At 37.4% G+C, this 22,161-nt stretch overlaps 1 protein-coding gene across 1 annotated transcript in view; it reads right to left on the reverse strand.

Annotated features, from left to right (window-relative positions):
* Nucleotides 1-15,978: 15,978 nt before the first annotated feature.
* Nucleotides 15,979-22,161, reverse strand: part of LOC135223045 (uncharacterized) — a 98,452-nt gene continuing 92,269 nt past the window's right edge. The window contains exons 16-20 of the mRNA XM_064261554.1: nucleotides 21,299-21,438; nucleotides 20,465-20,546; nucleotides 19,933-20,077; nucleotides 19,106-19,373; nucleotides 15,979-18,943 (exon numbers count right to left, since the gene is read on the reverse strand). Coding sequence (XP_064117624.1) covers nucleotides 18,774-18,943; nucleotides 19,106-19,373; nucleotides 19,933-20,077; nucleotides 20,465-20,546; nucleotides 21,299-21,438 — 805 coding nt within the window. The 3' untranslated portion in view covers nucleotides 15,979-18,773. The remainder of the gene's footprint in view (nucleotides 18,944-19,105; nucleotides 19,374-19,932; nucleotides 20,078-20,464; nucleotides 20,547-21,298; nucleotides 21,439-22,161) is intronic.

Below are 22,161 nucleotides of genomic sequence, written 5' to 3' on the forward strand. Positions count from 1 at the left end.
AAGTCAGGAAAGTTATAGGAGTTAGTGAAGCAGAGAAAAAGATGAAGAGACACTTCCACCTGGTGTCTGACCCCCCCCCCCCCACCCCCCCCCCCCCCCCACCCACCAAACCTAAAAAAAAATTATTTCCGATGTTGCAAATATTTAAAGCTCAGTAAAGGTAACGTATGAAAAACTACCACGACCGCCTCTTGTCGAAGTAAAAGATGAGAGATGATGGAAGGAAGAAAAGCTGTGTAAACCTCCTAAATATCTTTGAACTTTCTAAATGTAATGTCTTTGATGCAGTCATATCAAGAAGGCCCAGAAAAGATTCACCCCAAACATGAGAGAGCGACTCCAAATAGGGAAGGACTAGAAAATGGAAAAGTTTGGTTATTTAAATTATGACGACCACCGTGTTTATCAGCACTAGGATCTTGACATCAGCTTTTCCCTCTACTTTCATTTAGAAGGGAATGTGTAACATCGAATGTTGATGGTCTTCGTCACGGGCAAAGTCTCAATATTTTAAAATCCCTCAAAGCAGAGATTTCGGATCGTAAAACACAAGAAAGGAGTAACTCAAACGCTAATTTTTATTATTTCAGTAGATGAAACTTATTCACATGGAATAATCACACCAAATGCGCCATTGACTTGGAATTCAAGCTTCCAAAGAATGTTGGTTCCAACCTCCCACCGCAGACCCCACACTGCAGCAGTAACTGACTATGGTATAGTGATTTTTCATCGCCCTGGGAGAGACGCAAACCCACTACATCTGAAGGGAATTCACGACACTAACCGCTGTATACCAGTGGACCATTATAGATACTTGTCGATCCTGTATTTTCCTTTCTAATCCAAAGTTAGATTTCCTCAGTGTGTTAGTTAAGTGTTCTACTTTTATATGGGTAAACAACGACATACTTTAAACACCTCAATTTTCATACGAGGATAATTAACCTTGAAAGATATGAAGGTGAAATCGCCTATTCCAGATTTCTTGTATCCATTTGAAACACTTGAAACAGATTTTTTTTTTTTTTTTTTTTTTTACGTGGAAATGGTATAACTGTGTAATGGGTTTGTGGACGTCGACTCTTTTCTCAGAACCAATTAATATGAATCCTACTTCTAATTAGTCAAATAGGTTCTCTTCTTCTGGTCTCCATAAATGAATAGGCAATATGTTTATGGGCAGAAGGACGTCGACACCTGGATTTTTATTTATTTGTATGAGTCCCACTTGGCTGTTAAATTCCTAGGTAAATGAAAATTGTGGTTTTGGGAAACTTGTCTTTTGTGTGTGTATTTTACGCTTTATTATTCCAAATTAACACTGGGATATAAGATAGAAATGTATTACACTTGCGAGGTTGTATTTGAATAAAGGTTCTGAAATAAATATTATTAGTTAACCATCCAAGTTGAATATATATATATATAATATATATATATATATATATATATATATATATATATAAGTCTATCACATTACCGTGATTCATATACATATATCGAACTACAAATGTCCTTTAATATCTAATTCGCTCTACCTCGGAATTAATATATTTTCATTTATGTTTAACCGGTTAAACATATATGAAAATATATTAATTCCGAGGTAGAGTGAATTAGATATTAAGGACATTTGTAGTTCGATATATATATATATATATATATATATATATATATATATATATATATATATATACACGTATATATAGGTTTATATATATTCCTACGTATACATATATATTATTATACATATAATTGGGGTTTTAGTTAATGATCAAGATCTTGAGGGTACGTTGCATCTTACCCTTTCAGTCTAATGAAGGAAAAATCGGATGAATAAATTGTCAGTGATACTTAATTTTGGTTGTGAAATGTGCAGAGATGCATACATGCATCTGAATACATTAATTTTTACGACCTGTACATTCATAATGCAATACCGGTATTTTCTAGATCGTGACCCTCATAGTGTACTCAGTTCACCTGACGTGGTGCATTGTCGGCATTACCAAAGGGTGTTTCTAGCGTCGTTTTGACTCCTAGCCGCACCCACGTTTCGTTTACCCAGGGAGTAAGCCTACACCTACAAACTACTTTTGTTGTTGTTGTTGTTGTTGGTATTCCTGTTGGGAGGTAGGAAAGGTCTTTGGAAGAGCCTAAAAATTTCTGGGAAAGGTGTTTCGCGTTGAGTTAAAGGTACAGGAATTTTAGGATAGGATATTTATGATTTATTTATTAGAATGAAAATGAAAAAAATATGTAATGTGCTTGTTTAAACAGTACATAAAAATTATTTCTAATAAAGTATAGCATATTTATTTTAGTTTTCTTTGGTAAAACAAGGCTCTATTTGACCATAGATTTTAGCACATTTTGAATATTGCATGCATCCCGAGTCAGCTGGAGGTCGGATCACGCCTTGTTAGCTTATTATGCTTACCTCCATTTCCACATCCTTTGCACGCGCTCTGAAATGCGTCAGTGCTTGACAGTGAATTTCATAAAACCAAATGAGATCAGCCCCCAAAGTGTGGCCATTATCTGCATGCAGTAATAACCTTTGTTCCTGCTTTGCATATGGTCTGGTTTTGAACTTCTGACGAATATTGTTGCTAGACACTTGATTTTGTTAGCATTGCCCACTATATTAGATTCACATCAACCGTGCATCTGATGTCTAGGCCAGTCCCTTACGTCGCTCCTAATTTGCTGTTGATAAGCCAAGCACAAGGCTGGAAACTCTCAGTCTTTCTCGAGTGTTCACATCCGGAGGATATACATCCTGCTTATGTGAACTCTCGAGAGAGACTGAGAGTTTCCATCCCTGTGATTGGCTTATCAACAGCCAATCAGGAGCGTCGTAAGGGACTGGCTTAGACATCAGATGCACTCTTGATGTGAATCTACTATAGGCTTCAGGGAAGAATCAGTGCATATAAAAATTAGACAGCTGAATAAAAAAAAAAAATAAAAATGTTCTTTACATCCCCGCAAGACTCTAAGTTTTACAAACTTTTAAGGTGAAAGCTTGCAGTTTTGGATGGTTCAGTGGAATGTTATTAAGATTTGCATGTGGTGTCTTCATTACCGATGCTAACTCTAAAAGAAAACTTAGTCTTTTAACGATAATTGAGCGAGTGGTTACCTTTTTAAGTCAATTTTGGATTCCGATCTTTTGGGTCTCATGATTTTTCTCACTTTCTAATAGTAAATTAAGCTTTGAAGTAGTTAGAATAGCCAGATTTCGAGAGTTTACGTTGGAAGTGATAATTGGAAAGGGGAAATGTAGGTACTATGAAATGTCAGGTATAAAATCTTAGGCATAAAGGCACTGATATATTTTTATAATATAGAGTTGGTTTTTCCGTTTCATACCTGGAAATTTCAAGTCCCTTTCCCAACATTAAAAATTGCTAAATGTCGAGTGTGTGTGTGTATATATATAATATATATATATATATAATATATAAATATAAAATAAATATATATTATATATAATATATATATATATATATATATAATATACACACACGCGAGAATGAGAGAAACAGAGAGAGAGAGGTAGAGGCTAATTAGGTTCGAGTTCATTTGAACATTGCAGCTGTCATAGATGCAATAAAAGGTGCTTTAACGTTTGCTTTATGGTAAATATCCAGTAAATGAATATTCAAGGTATATTCAGGGAAATTCAGTACAAATGTATACTTGTTTAAAATGAACTTAATCCTGATATAGTAAGATCATGTATCGTAAGCAATACAGCCAATAGACGTGCTCTTATCCAAATAAAATGAAGCCCTATGACGCGAAATTGTCCGGAACTATTGGGATATTTCTGTGATTCATTATGTTCATGCTAATTATTATAATTTGTTATAATTGTAGTAATATCAAGCAAGGGCCTTTAGAATAGATGTCAAAACGCGGAAAACAGGTAACATCTACGGCAGGTAGATAATTTAATCAAGAAATGAGAAGTAGCCTGGGGAGATCGCTCATTTCTCTGCATTTAACGTTCAGGGAACCGAAGTGGAAGACTCCCATAGCGTTGACTACTCTCCTGTCAGGAACGACTGGTCATTGGGAAGGCCGCAGAGTTAGTATAGATGTGAGGGTCAAGGACTGTCGATCCTAACAAAAATTATCCGTAAGGTAAAAGGCTTATTCTGCATTACAGACATGAGCATACTCGTATCAGCGGCGTGGTTGGTATGGTATTAGCGTCCCACCTCGGTGGTCGCCGGTTCGATTCTCGGCCATTCCATTGAGGAGTGAGAGATATGTATTTCTGGTGATAGAAGTTCCCTCTCGACGTGGTTCGGAAGTCACGTAAAGCCGTTGGTCCCGTTGCTGAATAACCACTGGTTCCATGCAACGTAAAAGCACCATTCAAAACAAAACAAAACAAAACTAGTATCAGTCTTGTATTTCTTAGGGCCATTACGAGGCATCAAATGGACCCATTATTTTTAAAATATGTTTTAGAATGTTATGTTTTCACTTTGATACAATTCTTTCGTGATTATTTTTCCTTTTTGTAGATCGTCTCAAACGAGGCCATTGGGTTTCATTGTTTCCATATTAAGTTCAGACTGTATTCCCGGTATTGGGGTAGGGGCATCAATACACATTACATGGTGCACTGTAGGCATTACTTATGGGTCTTTGCAGCGTCCCTTCGACTCCTACCTGCAAACCCTTTCATTCCTTTTACTGTACCTCCTTCCATATTCTGTTTCTTCCATTTGACTTTTCCACCCTCTCTAACTATTGTTTCGTAGTGCAGCTGCTTTCAGGTTTTCCCTCTGTTACACCTTTCAGACCTTCTTACTGTCAGTTTGCCTTTTAGAGCTGAATGACCTCATAGGTCCCAACGCTCGGCTTTTGGCCTAAATTCTATATTTTATCTACAGCATTTTGATGTTTAAAGATATATATATATATATATATATATATATATATATATATATATATATATGTATGTATGTATGTATGTATGTATGTATATATATATATGTGTGTGTGTGTGTGTGCGTGTGTGTGTTTGTGTTTGTGTTTGTGTACACTAATTATCGTACTCCCCAAGTTGAACTGCTGACATTGGTCATATGATCGTTAGTCTTTTCCCTTATGGTTTTAATGATTGTCTTTTATTATATTGCAAATAGTAGTTTATTACAAACGGTAAATTATCTTTTATACTATATTGAAAATAGTAGTTTATTACAAATAGTAAATGGACAACAAAATATCCATGTCTGAAAGATCAACAAGAGAGAGAGAGAGAGAGAGAGAGAGAGAGAGAGAGAGAGAGAGAGAGAGAGAAATTGGAGATTCATTCCGTACGAATGCGGCTTTTGAGGTAATGCCAGCTTCCTAAAAGATGTTTCATCTAATTGGTTGTTGCATCCAAATCAGGTGTAATTGGATGATTGATGGTTGTAACCTTGGGAGACTTTTTCTTTCCCCTTGGCGTAATTGGCCAAATAAGGCTTTAGGTCGTCGTAACGAGCTGCGGTGTTCGTCGTTTACGAGAGAAACGCCAAGTGGGCCTTAAAGTTTTAAAAGGCAGCGTTCATTAGAGATCGGCAGAGGATTCCGTTGACCTTTGGGAGATCGTTTCCCGACCAGAGTCCTGCCTTGAAATAGATCGACGCGGAGCTTTCGTGGCGACTGGGTCACCACCGTTGCTACTTTGCTTAATTTCAAAATGTCTCTTTCTTAATTGTATCATCATTATGATCAAAAGGTAAACGCTCATTTGACTCTGAAAACGTTCATTTTAGCGTTGAATGTTTTACTTTTCTGTTGACTTTCACCTCATTTTATTAGTTCCGCGTCGGCCAAGTGGTTTTCGCGCTCGGCTCCCAATCCGGTGGTCCGAAGTTCGATTCTCGGCTCGGCCAACGCGGAATTAGAGGAATTTATTTCTGCTGATAGAAATTCATTTCTCGGTATAATGTGGTTCGAATCCCACAATAAACTGTAGGTCCCGTTGCTAGGAGATTAATTGGTTCCTAGCCACGTCAAAATATCTAATCCTTCGGGCCAGCCGTAGGGAAACTGTTCATCAGCTCAGTGGTCTGGTAAAACTAAGATATACTTAACCTAATTTTACTGTGCTGGGATTTTTTGTTTTATGAATAAAGTTTAAAATGGGAGTTACACATATGTTTGGTCTTATTACGGGAAGCATTGTCGTCGTAGATTCAGATTTGTAGTCAAGTCTCTTAATACATCAGATTTGTAGTGACCTACGCGTGACAATAAAAGTGCTTTTCAGGTTACAGTGGTGTTGATACGCATTTTCCATAAAAGCGACTTAGAACAGTATGTAGCAATATTAAAAGAAAGGGAAATTACATTCAAATGTAACCTCTGGACTGTACCAAATATTTGGAATCACTATCTGGAACGCAGAAATTTCTGGACGTGGAACGAATAGAATTTACTGATCTGTCTTGAATGCTGGGTGTAGAGTTATGTTTACGTAACACGTTGTTTTTTTGTTGTCTTCTTGTAATTGTATCCGAGATCCATTTCCTGGACGTGTTTCGTTACTTCCGCTGTCATCGCAGCTGTAGCACACGCTATGGTTTTTGTAGTGTAAAGTTAATAGTGAACACATTTTCTTTTTGTTTTTTTAAGTTACGATAACCGTCTGTATTGGACGGAACCTGTCATCATAAATAACCTCCACGCAACGTTAACGAATTAACAGTGATGAAATTGTTACATTATCGTGAGGATTGACGTGTCTATAATAGGTTCACATTAACCGTGCATCTGATGTCTAGGCCAGTCCCTTACGACGCTCCTGATTGGCTGTTGATAAGCCAATCACAGGGCTGTAAACTCACAGTCTCTCTCTCGAGAGTTCACATGGGCAGGATGTATGTTCCACCTCTCCTGAGGGATACTTTTGAAAGACGTATACCTCAGGAGAGATGGAACATACATCCTACCTTTGTGAATCCTCGAGAGAGACTGAGAGTTTCCAGCCCTGTGATTGGCTTATCAACAGCCAATCAGGAGCGTCGTAAGGGACTGGCCTAGACATCACATGCACGGGTGATGTGAATCTGCTATGATATAAATCTGAAGGAAACCGCGTAAGTTAACAAAGTTTTTCTGGAATTGTACTTTATAGGAACTTTCGATTGGGTTTGGGAGTTTTGTTCAGACCCTCAAGTGTTATTAGATGTAACATTCAACCAATGTTGAAGTTCTCTAGTAAATTGCAGTTAGAATAAAAACGAACTTTGAATATTGTGTGAGAGAGAATTTTCACTAAAGAGCTTAGATTACGTTGGGTCTCTTCAGTGGCAAATCAATACGGGGACACTTTTTTTCGGGCTAGGATCGTCAGTGCACTTCACGTGGTGTACTGCAGGCATGACTAAACTCCCATTTTCAAACTTGTACCCCCCCTTCATTCGAGCCTCCTTTCTTCAGGCTTGCTGTCCAACTCCTCTAACTGTAACATTTCTTCCATTTGCACATTTATATCCGAGCACTTAATCTTTGGTATTGTCTGGATCTGTTTATCTTGCTGGCCAACCACTCAAAAGCTCCTTTTCACTGTCTTGTGCACAATGACATTCTGAGACGCCTCACAAACACTCCCCGCTACCACTCCGCCACACAGATGTTCATTGAAAACCACCTGGACAATTTAAAAATCATTGTTAGGCGAACAATGTCCAGTCTGGTAACCCGAGTGAGAAACAGCAGCAACTCGCTCATACAAAGCAGGCCTAAGGAGTGAAGCAAGAAGGATCTAAATTGTGGAAAGATGGGAAAATGAGGCCTTTGTCCCCTAAAGGACTTAATCTCTGTATTGGCAAGATGTCATCTGCAGTTTTTGTCATTATTACATTTATTGCTGATATTTTAATTTTTCATTATTACTGTGATTCCTATCAAGTTAAAGTTTTATTTACATTTAATTTATGTATTAAGCCCTCTGGACCTGACTACTGTAACCACCTAAGGTCTCTAGTTGAAATTTGAGTTATATAATATGTGCACCAACTGTTATTACTCGCAATGCATATTTTTTTTTCTCACCAATATTATTACTGTTATTACCTATGATGATTACTAGCTTTTATGCTACCTCAGCTATATTATGGATAAGTGCCGATTATTCATTTTCTTTTTCTATTTTATCATATCTCATGTATCTAGATTGTGTATGTTACTGTCTGTATCTTGTATACTCAATGTATATGGCCCCGAGCTGAAATAAAACATATTATTATTATTATTATTATTATTATTATTATTATTATTATTATTATTATTATTATTATATTATACGCTGAATGGCCGAAAGTGCCTTTTGATGTCAACATTTTGACTTGTAAACGAAGTGCTTTTTGATGTCAGCATTTTAACTTTTAAACGAAAGTGCGTTTCGATGTCAACATTTTGACTTGTAAACAAAGTGCGTTTTCATGTTAACATTTTGACTTGTAAACGAAATTGCCATTCGATGTCGACATTTTGACTTGTAAACGAAAGTGCCTTTTGATGTCAGCATTTTGTCTTGTAAACGAAGTGCTTTTGATGTCAGCACTCTAACTTTTAAACGAAAGTGCGTTTCGATGTCAACATTTTGACTTGCGAACAAAAGTGCGTTTTCATGTTAACATTTTGACTTGTAAATGAAATTGCCATTCGATGTCGACATTTTGACTTGTAAACGAAAGTTCCTTTTGATGTCAACATTTTGACTTGTAGCCGAAATTGTTTTTTGAATGAACATCACCATTGCATCAGAGATGAATCTTCATTTTTGGCAAACTTATAGGCCGGGTTCTGTTCTGGGTTCTGGGAACAGACTTTATTTCAAAACTCTGAAGTTATAATAGTTTTTGTCCTTCGTGATGTCTCAGTTTAGTTTATATTCGAAACTTTTGGGTTTTGCTGGAAATTCAGACAATAGTCAGTATTGTCATCATAGAAGTCTGAATTAGCTAATATTTCAAGAGCTAATTAACATATTGCATTTACCTTAAACGGAAGAATGATTATTTATAATACTTGTATTTTTTTTTTTTTTTTTTTTTTTTTTTTTTGCGATTTTTATATTAATTTACACCAGCCAGCCTATAACCATTTGTTTATCTGAAACTGCTAGTGTCACTATAAAAATAGAAAAAAAAAGAAAAAGACGCCTAATGTGCAATGGAGATGAAATGTCTTAAGAAAAGATACGAAAATCACGATTGGAATTATGTAGGTATCTCTTCGAGAGGATACCAGCAGCTTTTTTTTATGACCTTGTAAAGTACACCTGTAATTGGTGATTGCTCGAGGGCAGTGACCGACATTATGCTCTAATGAGTGTAAGGTGTATTACACAAATATGGCGTCGGCAAAAGGTGGTACATCACAGTACGTAACTTTGACGGGAATTTGAGGATTGTGTCATTTCTACTTTTATTGGATGTTGTGTGTGTGTATGAGAGAGAGAGAGAGAGAGAGAGAGAGAGAGAGAGAGAGAGAGAGAGAGAGGCTGGTGAGGTGCGTGTTGAGCAAAAGTCTTGATTTTGAGAATTATGTAATTTCTGCTTTATTGGATTTTGAGAGAGAGAGAGAGAGAGAGAGAGAGAGAGAGAGAAGGCTGGTGAGGTGCGTGTTGAGCAAAAGTCTTGATTTTGAGAATTATGTCATTTCTGCTTTATTGGATGTATGAGAGAGAGAGAGAGAGAGAGAGAGAGAGAGAGAGAGAGAGAGAATGATAGTCATATGGTGGCGACTTGTTTCTGTGATAAGCCGTTTGGATTTTCACTGAACTGAATGAGGTCTTACTTTAAATAGCCAAAAAATTTTGTTGAAAGAACCTGAGCGTTTAATATTCAATGGCTATATTTTGTTTTCTGAAAACATTCAATTTTTTTAGCTAAAAGACTAAAAATCAGATTTTTCGAAAACTTTTTTTTCATGCGTTGTAACAATGTCGTCAACATTTCTTATCGGTGTTTATTTAACCAAGCTACAAGATCATTTTATGAAAGGAAAATTATGAAAATATTATAAAAGAAAAGTGTGCCGAAGTTTCTTTGGCGCAATCGAGTTTTCTGTACAGCATATAAGCAAGGCGAACGAAAATAGATCTATCTTTCGGTAGTCTCGGTGTAATGCTGTATGAGCCGCGGCAAATGAAACTTTAACTACGGCTCGGGGGTGGCCTGTCCTATTCGCTGCCAGGGTAAAGAGATCTTTCGATTATTATGGAAAATTGTTGCTGAAGTTTACATGTTCCAAAGTCAGATACTGAACTGTGGCTGATGTTAGTCATTTTCAATGGTCCTCGCTCAAAAGCTAGACGAAAACGATTCCCCAAAATTATAAAGAAAACGTGGAACTTAAAATTATAAAGAAAACGTGGAACAATATAATTATGAGGGGTGACTAGCGGCGTGATAAATGACAGTCAAATTATTATTGAGGAGGGTTGGTATTGCTAATATAATTTTCACTGATAATGTATTTTTATTTTAGTTGTTGGTGGTGTTGCAGTTGTGATTATCAGATAGATAAATGTAGGTGGCGGTAATAAAAGAACCACAGATATTTTAAAGCTTTAAACTAATTGTGTACGAGTTTAATAGCACTAGTAACTTCCCAACTGCGGACAAAGGTTTCGATATTTATTCATTTAAAATTTTTCAGTTAAGTAATGATAATATCCCCGGAGCAAATGCAAAGTAAAGGGTGAGGGGTAGGGCTTCTGTAGGGGCAGTGGGCATCTCAATGGGAATATAACCTAACCAGACGTACCTTTACCTAACCTAACCACGCACGCCTTGTCCTAACCTGGCCGGGGGGAGGGGGTGCCCCCTCGTCCCTCCTGGACACCCCTCCCCCCTGCCCCCTTCCCTAATTAATTTGGGACCCCTTAATCTGCGTTCCACCCATAGGGAGATTGGTTAGTTTCGCAGTATTTTGAGGACGTCTATCATATTGTGGAGTGTAGACTGATATAGGATTAAGAAATGAAATTCAGTAGAGTTTGTTGAAATTGTCAGACATTATTGATAACGAGAATCGGCAAAAAAAAAAGAAAATTTAATTCTATAATTATTATATTTCCATTCTGGTTCTTGGTGGATATACTAAACACACACACACAAACACACACACACACACACACACACACACACACACACACACACACATTCTATAATATTATATTTCCATTCTGGTTCTTGTGGAATATACTAAATCACACACACACCACAAACACACAACACACACCCACACACACAAACACACACAACACACTACCTATTATAGTATATATATATACAGTTATATGTATATTATTATATAATATATCTGTATATATTATATATTATATGTTATATTATATACATACAATACATACATACATACATACATACATACATACATATGCGTGTATGTGTGTGTACACACATACATACACCTGAGCATGCACAAATACAGCCATAAATGCGAGTTTTTATTTGTAAGCTCCGTCGTGTGAAATATATTTCGAATAACAGCTACGTATACGTAAATTTATGTATATTTTAAACTAATGCTATTTCTCACGTTGACATTATATAACCTTAAATTTTGAGTTTTGTTTTTTTTATTTCTTGCGTTTAAAAGTGAACTTTTGATCAATATTAATTACTTTTTAGTTACTTTGTTTTAACCGATTCTACTGGAATAAAGTTTTGAGTGGTCCTCTCGTATCAGTAATTTGGGCTTTTGGTGGATAGTAGTATATGAACTCAATAAAATGGTGTTGAAACGTTGTTTGGTTGCATTCCTAATCTCCTCCAGCATTAAGATCATTTCCATGCGAAATATGCATGATAATCATAATGGCCATTTACTTAATAAGTCGATTATATTTTAGAGCATAATCACGCATAATTGATCGTTCTTAATGATTCACGGCACGTTACAAAATGGAAGAGATTGGCATCACGTTTCCCAATTATCATTAACAGTAACCGCTCTGAATATGATTTGTGAATTATCTTGCGTCCAAGTTGAGCATTTTGATACCAGTCAACCAAGAGGCTAAATCAATGTCTGACTGTCAATAGATCATGTCAGTCATCCCCTCTTTGTCGAGTTTGTTAAACTGACCCAATTAAGTGTCTATAAACTGACGAAACGCAATTGAAATTCACCGGTCATGACGATGGCGGCGGCGGCGGCGTGATAGGTTAATTGATATTAATGGGAGCCAATTAGCGGATTCCTTCTGCATTTAAAACGTCAGTGTGATACGTCACGGCTAATTTATTTTATCTGCATAATTTATTGGCCGCCTCAGAGAGTTTTGTAATAGAATCAGCTCGGTGGGTTTCGTAAGTGAGCGAAGGTGGTATTTTTCACTTACTCTTGTTGATGATTGATCTAACCTTATGCCAGCATGGACTCTTGCACCTGGAACAGCACGTGATGCTTCTGTATTCATTTCCTGCAAAGTTGCAAATTGTTACTGAGATTGGTTTGATGATACATTGACCAAATAGCAGTGATGATATTTTGTGTATTCACCGTAGTGATTTTATACTTGAAAAAGAATATCGGTGTCATATTAGATCTTAAAGTGTGTTTTCTCTCTCTCTCTCTCTCTCTCTCTCTCTCTCTCTCTCTCTCTCTCTCTCTCTCTCTCTGTGTGTGTGTGTGTGTGTGTGTGTGTGTGTGTGTGGTTATGGGCGTTTCCCCTAATCAATTGTAGGTAACGCAATTGTTGATCGATTCTTTGGATCGTTGTGAATGATAGTATATGATCATTTGAAACAAAAGTGGTCTTCAGAGACAACTCTCTCTCTCTCTCTCTCTCTCTCTCTCTCTCTCTCTCTCTCTCTCTCTCTCTCTCTCTCTCTCTCTCTATTTTCTCGATTTTTTTTATAGAATTTCTCTCTCTCGCTCTCTCTCATTTTCTAGTTTTTTTTATAGAATCTCTCTCTCTCTCTCTCTCTCTCTCTCTCTCTCTCTCTCTCTCTCTCTCTCTCTCTCTCATTTTCTAGATTTTTATAGAATTTCTCTCTCTCGCTCTCTCTCACTTTCTAGTTTTTTTATAGAATCTCTCTCTCTCTCTCTCTCTCTCTCTCTCTCTCTCTCTCTCTCTCTCTCTCTCTTATTTTCTATTTTTTTTCATAGAATTTCCTTAGAAGCTGTTAAGTATAGGGTCATTGATCATGAAGAAGTCTTTAGTAATGACACAAGTTCGTGGCATTAACGTACTTGAAACGGATATTCTTAACTAGAAATCATACCACCGGCTCATACATGAAATCAGCATCCCAACTCACCGTTTCTGTGTTCTTACAGTTATCCATGCGAGTATTATTGCTTTCGTAAGATTTTTTTCATGTCCCTTATTCGTTGTTTTCTTATTTGGTCTGGCATTCAGATATCCGTCCCCATCACCCTATATTCAATAATTATGATCTATATTTCATCACTTCCCTCACATATCCGAAGTCATATGTCTCCCTTATGAATCGAAAGGCTTTTCGCTAATTGTAGGTTATCGTAGGTCCTGACTGGCCTCACGTTGGCAGTTATTGACGTACGTAATTAGAGCCTTGTTAGATTTATTAGTTTGCGTGGGCATGAGTTATTTCAATAAAAGTTAGAAACACAGCTAAATAGTCGTCGTTTCAAGGACACGTCGAGGAGTAAGCTCTGTAATTCTGAGTGGGCTATTTGATGTATAAAGTATTTATGAATAACCTCATCACGAAATATATAAGACGTGAAGCTATTGTATAAATAAAGGTAATGGATTTTGGTTTCTATGGTGTTGTTACGTTGCATGGAACCAGTGGTTATTCAGCAACGGGACCAACGTAAATTACGTGAATTCCGAACCACGTCGAGAGTGAACTTCTATCACCAGAAATACACATCTCTCACACCTCAGTGGAATACCCAAGAATCGAACTCGCTGCCACCGAGGTGGCAGGCCAAGACCATACCGATCACGCCACTGAGGCGTTTAATATAAAGGCGATGCCACGGAGGAAAATGAAAAACGAGAACTGCCTGAGATATTTCGGTCTTAACAACCCTTTTAGTAAAGGGTCGTTAAGACCGAAAGGTTTATGGCAGTTCTCGTGTTTTCATTTTCCTTCCTGACATTACCTTTATCTATAAGGTATGGTATATAGATATATATTATATATATATATAATATATATATCTATATATTATATATATATATATATATATATATATATATATATATGTATATATATATGTATAGTATATATACACATATATATATGTATATATGTTTACATATGTATAATAATACATAACTTATATATAACAGCAACCAAAACCGTTTTTGCTTGCTGGTACTCTTCTCACCCAAATATCTTATATTCGTTACATCCAAGCAAAAACTGAAAATGAATAATGTTTCGTTATTTTTAGACTGCTAATCACGTGGCTGTGGATCTCGAAACACACTTTGTTGCTGCTAGGTGGTTATTCGGGCTCTCCAAGTAACGTCCGTAAATAACGGATAGTTTAACTGATGCAGTCAGACAAATTTGCGACTGTTCAGGAAACTAAATAATAAGGATTAGCTAATCTCATAACTAATTCCTGCCAAAGAAATTCCTTTACATGGTCAACGCCGTGCTTGATGTGTCAAAGCAAATGTTGCCGATGTCGTTATTCCTTATGCCAGCACCGATCCTTGGTCCTACGGGTTACCCTTGGAGGAATAAATTATTCCTCCAAGGTGTTACCTTGTGCTCCAAGAATTCTTTGTTACACCACTTGAAGAATAACATCTAATGCCCTGTTTGTGCAGAAATGATGGCATGAATGTCAAATGCTTCAGATGTTTGTTCTAGAATTCCTGGAATTTTGTTCTCAGCAGCTTCCAGGAATGTCTGTCACAGAAAGGTTCGCTTTTCCATTGGCAGAACATATCCTGTTTAGCTTTCTTCTCCCATATGCTCTATTGGTAGTAGGACTTACAATAGGACCTGTAGTTATTGCACCACCATACTTAGTATATGTTACAAGCTCTGTGGAGCATCCGCATACGCATTCTATTGTATGTCGGTGTCACATTTCCCAATACCAGATGTCTTTCATTTTCCATAAGATTACATTTTGGTCTGGGCGTACTGGCAGATTTGCGACTACTTTTCTGACTTAATGAAGCTGTTTCGTAGGTTGTTTATTAAGTATATGTATATATATATATATATATATATATATATATATATATGATATATATATATATATATATATATGTGTGTGTGTATATATATATATATATATATTATATATATATATATATATATTCCCTCTTTTTCTGCTTTCTCTAGTACCCTTGCTTTACAATTTTTTCATTTATTTTTCCATAGGATCTATAGGAGAGTTTGTCAATAATGATATTCGTAACAGTACTAATGTTCCTCATTCATTTTCAGTTTTCTGTAAAAGAAAACTATTGTGCCGGCTTTGTCTTTCCGTCCGTCCGCACTTAATTCTGATCTTGAAAGCTAGAGGGTTGCAAAACGGTATTTTGATCATCCACCCTCCAACCATCAAACTTACCAAATCGCAACTCTCTAACCTCGGTAACTTTTATTTTGTTTATGGTGAAAGTTGCCATGGATCGTGCGTCTGGCAGCACTCTCTGGAGGGATTGGACACACTCACCGGCCATAGCCGAGGGTTTCGTGCAGCATTTTATATGAATTGCATTTGTGTTGCTACGTTGCATTAAACTTTCGGTTTTCCAAGACGTCAGTGTCAGTTTTTGTGGCAGTGAAACCTGTGAGTTTCGCTTGGTTAGGTCATCATAAAATAAATTCATGGTTACAGTTGACAGCTAGTATTGGGAAGATACTATATTCCAGGCAAAAGGTGAATACAATACTTTAAGAACTGCTGAACCTTCGTTTGTTATTCATCTAATGTTCGGAAAAATAAGAGTAATTTGTTCTTTTGTAACATTTATTATCTACAGAGCACTGTAGTAACAAAAACAACACACTACATAAATAAGATTAATGACACGATATTTACAACAACTGTATAACTATGACATAGGATCTAGAAGCATTGATGAATTAAGTAGTATATAAGCAAATCACCATTGAATAAATTAGGAAGGAGCAGAGCCTCACGAAGATCATTTTTTTTTCCTGGTGATTTGTACTTAGTCGACTTTTATTGTTGTGCACCAAACAGCGTCGTGTTATATGCTGTATGTGTATGCTTGTGATGTATACATAAAAACATACTGCATACACGAGTGAAATAAGATTGAATGTGAATCACTTGGAAAAAGGATGAATTCAGGTGTCGGGAAATTATAGGGATTATAACCTCTAACACAGATTGTAGAATAGATTATTATGTTGGAAGAATTTTCCTTTCGATATTACGTTCACCGTCCAACAGAAGTGGTCTGAATTGTAGAATCATAAGTATTGTGGGATTCAAAGAAAACTCATAATCACACGAGTCAATGAAATGGGAAAGCAAATCCACTGTTTGATTTTGTTATTTATAATATGAAGCCGAAAGCTTTCGATGACCTTTCTGCTGTATATTTTAAATAGCAAAATCAAACAGACATATTGTGTGTTGACTTTCCTATTGTAGGATTTGTGGAGGGACACAATTAGACCTCAAATTTAATTTTTTTTTTCTTTTTGTTTTGGTCAGGAAAATTTTAAATGTAATTTAGAAAAAATATTACAATGGTATTCTGTCATTGACTCCTCTCTTGGCGGCTCCTCCCCTTTTTCAAGAGTCAGTTAATTAGCGTCCCCTTTGTGACTTTGTCCTCGTCGTTGGCTCATTTTTCCAGATTCCGATCCAGGTTACTTTCCAGATGGGGCCTGTGGCTGAAGGTAGGGGGCGGGCCCTCCTTGGACCCCCGAGCTCAAGGTACCAAACGGATTCTTGTGGTAAACGATAATTGACAATAAATCTAAAATTCGCTCATCTGTTCTTTATCATGGCTCCATTTAGGAGCTCTGGAGCATATGACGAGAAGGAAAACGTTAAGACAACTGGGTTTTCAAAACGAACAAACAATGGGACAAAGACTAACAATAAATAATACCTCTAACATTCTAGGAAGCGAAGTTTCAAACATGAAAAAGATGAAAAGGGTTAATGTCAACTATAACAGACGCAATGCTCTCGCGTAATTGCACGACGCAAAATTGATAGACCCAGGATGCTCAAAAACAGCAGCTAATTAGACTCTGGTTTCTCTGTTACACCGGTTTGGCTGGAAGGAGGAAATTCTACGAAACAAACTTTTATTTTTATTTTTGTAATGAGTTGTCTAAAAGAAATTTATCAATGGACTTTAGATTTCATATTCTAGGAGGTTTTTCCAAGTCTTAATGTGCGCATTAATTTTAATATGATAAGGGTAAATGATTAGATTAAATTTTGTATATTCTCGTGTTAATTTGCGCAATCATTTTGACATGTTAATGGTAAATGATTAGAAAACGCTTTATGTATACTCATATGGTCCCCTAACAGCCATCTATTAGCCGGGAAACGAGAGGACCTCAGAGCTGATCTTTTTCCAAGTCCTCGTAAATGTTACAGCTGAAGCACAGAGACCTGGAATCGAGTGCAACTTCTCAATCACAGTATAAATAACAACAACAAGAAACGATGAAAATTGCGTTCTACCTAAGTTTTGTTTATAACAACCCTAAGAATATTGGGGTTATCACAGAAGGTGGAAATGTGAAGAAAATGTAGCTTTGCGGTCCCTTTCGTCAAGGGGAAGTCAGTATTATGAATTGGTTAAATAGATTAAATCACAAATTACTGATTTTTGGATGTTCGTCTGCTCAGACAACCAGAAGCGCACACGCTAGAAGCGATGCCCGGCTCCAACGCCGGGCCCTATGGCCCAAATTTCGTGTGCTCATGCACGAAAGGGATGAAATCTGTGGACATCCCAGTCTGTCTTCACCTCGTCCCTCTAGTTCTGGGTCTGATGCAGAGACGGTGCTTACACTGTGTGCGGTCTTCAGGTTGTCATTGCAAAGCGAACGTCCACATAAATCTACTGCTTTTTTGTCGTTACAAAAAAGTTACGTAAAAAAAAGTGTGACATGTCTATTACAAGATTATCTATTACAAGATTATATATACTAAAGGTAACTCTTCTGAGATTTCAATGCCCGATCAAGATCTCAGGTGAATATGGTTTTGTCTTATTTTATCCAATGTAAACAATGCCCTGGATAACACTTGCGGATAATGCCTCGAAGTTTATTGATTATTTGTCATTGTTTGTGCTTCTAGTAATTAGCAGCAGGCCACTGGGCCATGGCGTATGCCTGTTCATCATCTCCATACTGAAGAATTGGAATGAATGAACAAGAAAAAATAGATGGACACTGTGTAAACCCTAATATGACTTCTGAAAAAAAAGTTGTATATGAACTATAAAGTGCACATAAATAAGTGAATAATTTAACAATAAATAAATGAATAAATAAGTGGACTGAGTCTAATAAATATAAGTCACGGAAAGTCCTAATTCATTCGACTTTTGCATGTTAGGTTATAGTTCCAACAGTCAGTTCTGCCACGCGAACCGTTTCTGTCGGCCTTCATAGGGTTTCGTCTCATATTTTATCCCCTCGCATCAGATCATTTTTGTATAACAAAAACTGAATGAAGTCATCACATTGAACACGAGATTTATTCGGGAATCCAGTTTCGTCGCCCTTCCTCGCCGTCTGCGTCGTCTATCGCAGGTTCTTCGGAGGTCGGAACCACTTTCTCATGACGAAGTAGAAGACCGTAAGGACGTATATGAGGAGGAGGATGGCACAGGTAACAGCCAGGGCCAATACAGAGGACCTTGTTGGGCACGTCTCGAACAGTGTGACGTCCGCTTTCTCGTAGGTAAAGGTATCTGTTGCAGAAAAAAGGGGAAATTGCTGATTAGTAATGACTAATCTATTGATTTATGACCATTTTCCGTCGTTTTCCATGCTCAAGAAGAGAACACTGGCCAAGGAACTATTTATGGCATTAATATTGGAAAAAAAAGTCCTGGAATGGAGATATGACTTACTGTTGGTGTAATACTCGTTGTAAGGGTCGTACTGTTGGTTTTCTTTGTACTGGGGATCTTGGTCATCTCCCAGATCGAGGACCAGAATTTCCTGGCTGATGCTCATCTCGTCTCCTCCAGTAGAGGAGGTGAGGGCTGCTGCCCTCAGGGCTTCTTCCTTAGTGGTCTCCTGAACATGACCTCTGGCTCCCCTCATGCTGCTGCTGCTGATGCCTCGACGTTTCCTGCCCCAAGACTCAATCTGTTCGCGCCCAATTTGGCATCTGGCCTGTCAATGAGAAAGAGTGGTTGAAGATCCGTGTGACTTGAGGCTTGCTTGTCGTCTGATTTCATTGAGCAAAGAGTGACATACTCTTTTTATAACGGGCAGGATCTGTCTATCCCAAAAAAATATCTGTGATGGCTGATTCTTTGTGACTCAAATCATGATTTTTAGACGAAACCCGAAACTTATTTTATAGTAATGGATAAAAAAATGTGTAAAAAAAGGATATCTAGATCTATCTGCATGGGGAAAAATATCAGAACTGGCAACCCTTTCTTATTCAAGTTTAGCAGCGGATAATTCTAGGCCCTTATCCCAAAAGTTAAGCATATCTTAGTTTAACCAGACCACTGAACTGGTCAACAGCTCTTCTAGGGTTGTTTTTTTTTTATGTGGCTGGGAACCAATTGGTTACCTAGCAACTGGACCTACAGAAACAAATTCCCCTGATTCCACGTTGGCAGAGCGGGAAATCGAACTCGGGACTACCGAATCGGTAGGCGAGCACGTAAACCACTCGTCCAACGAGAAACTGTCCTTCTCCCAGATAATGTAGACTTACTGGATCACAGGGTCCTAAGCAGTACTTGACGTTGCACTGGAAGATAACGCCGTAGGATTCAGTAAACCTGAAGGCCTCGTATACTGACTGCAGCGCTGATCCGTCTCTCGTGAACTGAGGAAAGATTGAGGGCTCCACGGGACACCTGAAATCAAGAGGTTTTGCATGACAGTTAAAACAGCAGATTAGAACGTCTTTTGAAGCCAAGTAGAAGAATGAAATAGATGCAGGAAGAGAGGGCTGTAATGGGAAAGAAACCAGAGGCACTGCTAGAGGTTCTTCTCTGTGTACATTGGTTTTGTGCAAGCTTGTGATGTGGATAATTGGGCAAAAAGTAATGTAAGGCCTTCAGAACTTGATTTCTTTCTGGTGTTTAAAACTCATATCACATACCTACAAGAATTGTCTCTTGTGAACGTGATGGTTAACTGATGATGCAAAAGTTTTTCGCAAACATGGTGTTTAACGTGACGTTTTTGATCATTGCTGTACAGTTCATTTTTATTCATTTTTCAATGCTTCTGCTACTTACCCATCGTCGTCGATGATCTGGAAAGTAGATCGGGAATCCTTGGCCATAGCAACGCAACTTCTGGCGAAAATCCCGTAGGGAGCTGCCAAAGGAAAATATTATGGTTAGTTTTATTACTTTTGATGTGATTTTGCATCGCATTCTGTAGAATGTTTTAAAGAGACGTTAATAGATACAATTGCTCAGGTTTTTTCTTATGGGAGTGTTAGTGTGAAAATGACGTGAATTAATAGGGATAGATGACCTGTTTTGCTGCTTGTATATTTGCACAATATACCTATGGTGCTGTTAATTATGTATTAGGATTACTGTACCTTAAGAAATATATATCCATCGCGTAAAAGCAGTATCTTTTATCGTATACGTACCATCTGTAAGCAGGTTGTCAGTTCATGAATGTAAAATCACCAATAAAGCTGATAATCTACTCTTAATATAATTTCATTATAAAGTGCTGTCAGTGCACCTCATGCGGTACACTTTAGGCATTACTTGATGTTCTTTGCAGCGTGTCTTCGGCCCGTAACTGCTACCCTTTCATTCCTCCGTTCATATTTTCTACCTTACATCTTTCTTTCCACCTTCTAACAAATGATTCATAGTGTAACTGCCTGGGTTTTTTTCCCGTTACACTTTTTAAACCTTTTTGTCGTCAATTTCCGTTACAGTGCTGAATGACCTTATTGGTCGCACCGCTTGGCCTTCGGCCTAAATTCTGTATTCTAGTTTACTTTACTTGTATACGAACAAGAGCCCATGCTTCCACAAGGTCAGAAAAAAAATAATAAAATAAAATAAAAAATTAAATAAAAAAAAATAGACAGCAAAGCTTACTTGTTGAGGGAATCTCGATTCTGAAGGTGAGCCTGTCTCCAATCCTGACGGTCTCCACTTCTCGTAGGGCAGCATCCAAGATCCTGATTTTGGGTGGGGGTGCCTCGGGGGTGGAAGTGATGGGAATCATATCCGGGTCCCTAGTTGCAGGAGAGAAGATTAGTCTCAAGGAAATCTTCAGTGTACGTCGAATTTCATGTCATAGAAAACGCATGTCTGAATGTCAGTATTTCAAGGGTAACTGTCTTAATTATGTCATGTCTCGCTCTACCAGTCCTTTTATCTTGGTTCAAGCATTGCAGTCGTTTTAGTATTTTCAAAACATATGTGATAAACCAGTAGAAGAAACCAACACAGTAGAGAGTTCAAGCAGTTTACAAGGCAGCAGTTTTTATTTAACGCAAACACCAAACATTTATCGTAAATGAACGTTTAATGGGCTTAGCCACGTGTTAGTAACAGTGTAGCTGTGTTTCACGTGCCATTTTAACGGTGCTGTGTCAGGGATGCTTGTGAAGTGAGGGAAGTATGTGCAAATAGGGTGTTTTATTGGTTAAATTAAATAGCTGGATTTTTTTTTTCAGAATTCACCATCGTGTTACTCAGTTTGTGACCAATATTATCTGCCGTGGTGCTAGTTTAATGAGTGTTATAGATTACTAGCATATTTGTTTTTAGTTGAAGCCAGTATTTATTTTTAAATGTACGAACTTGTGTTGTCAATAAGTGGATCTAAGTTGAAGATTGACATCCTCCTTAGATATATATCTATGGCATTTCCATGCTTAAAACATCTGTGTTGCTCTAGTATTTATAAGTATGGTTTTTTAATTAGGTCAGATCATGCCATTGCACTAGTTTTA

Source organism: Macrobrachium nipponense, chromosome 8 (genome assembly GCF_015104395.2).
Source record: "Macrobrachium nipponense isolate FS-2020 chromosome 8, ASM1510439v2, whole genome shotgun sequence".
NCBI classification, from domain to species: domain Eukaryota; kingdom Metazoa; phylum Arthropoda; class Malacostraca; order Decapoda; family Palaemonidae; genus Macrobrachium; species Macrobrachium nipponense.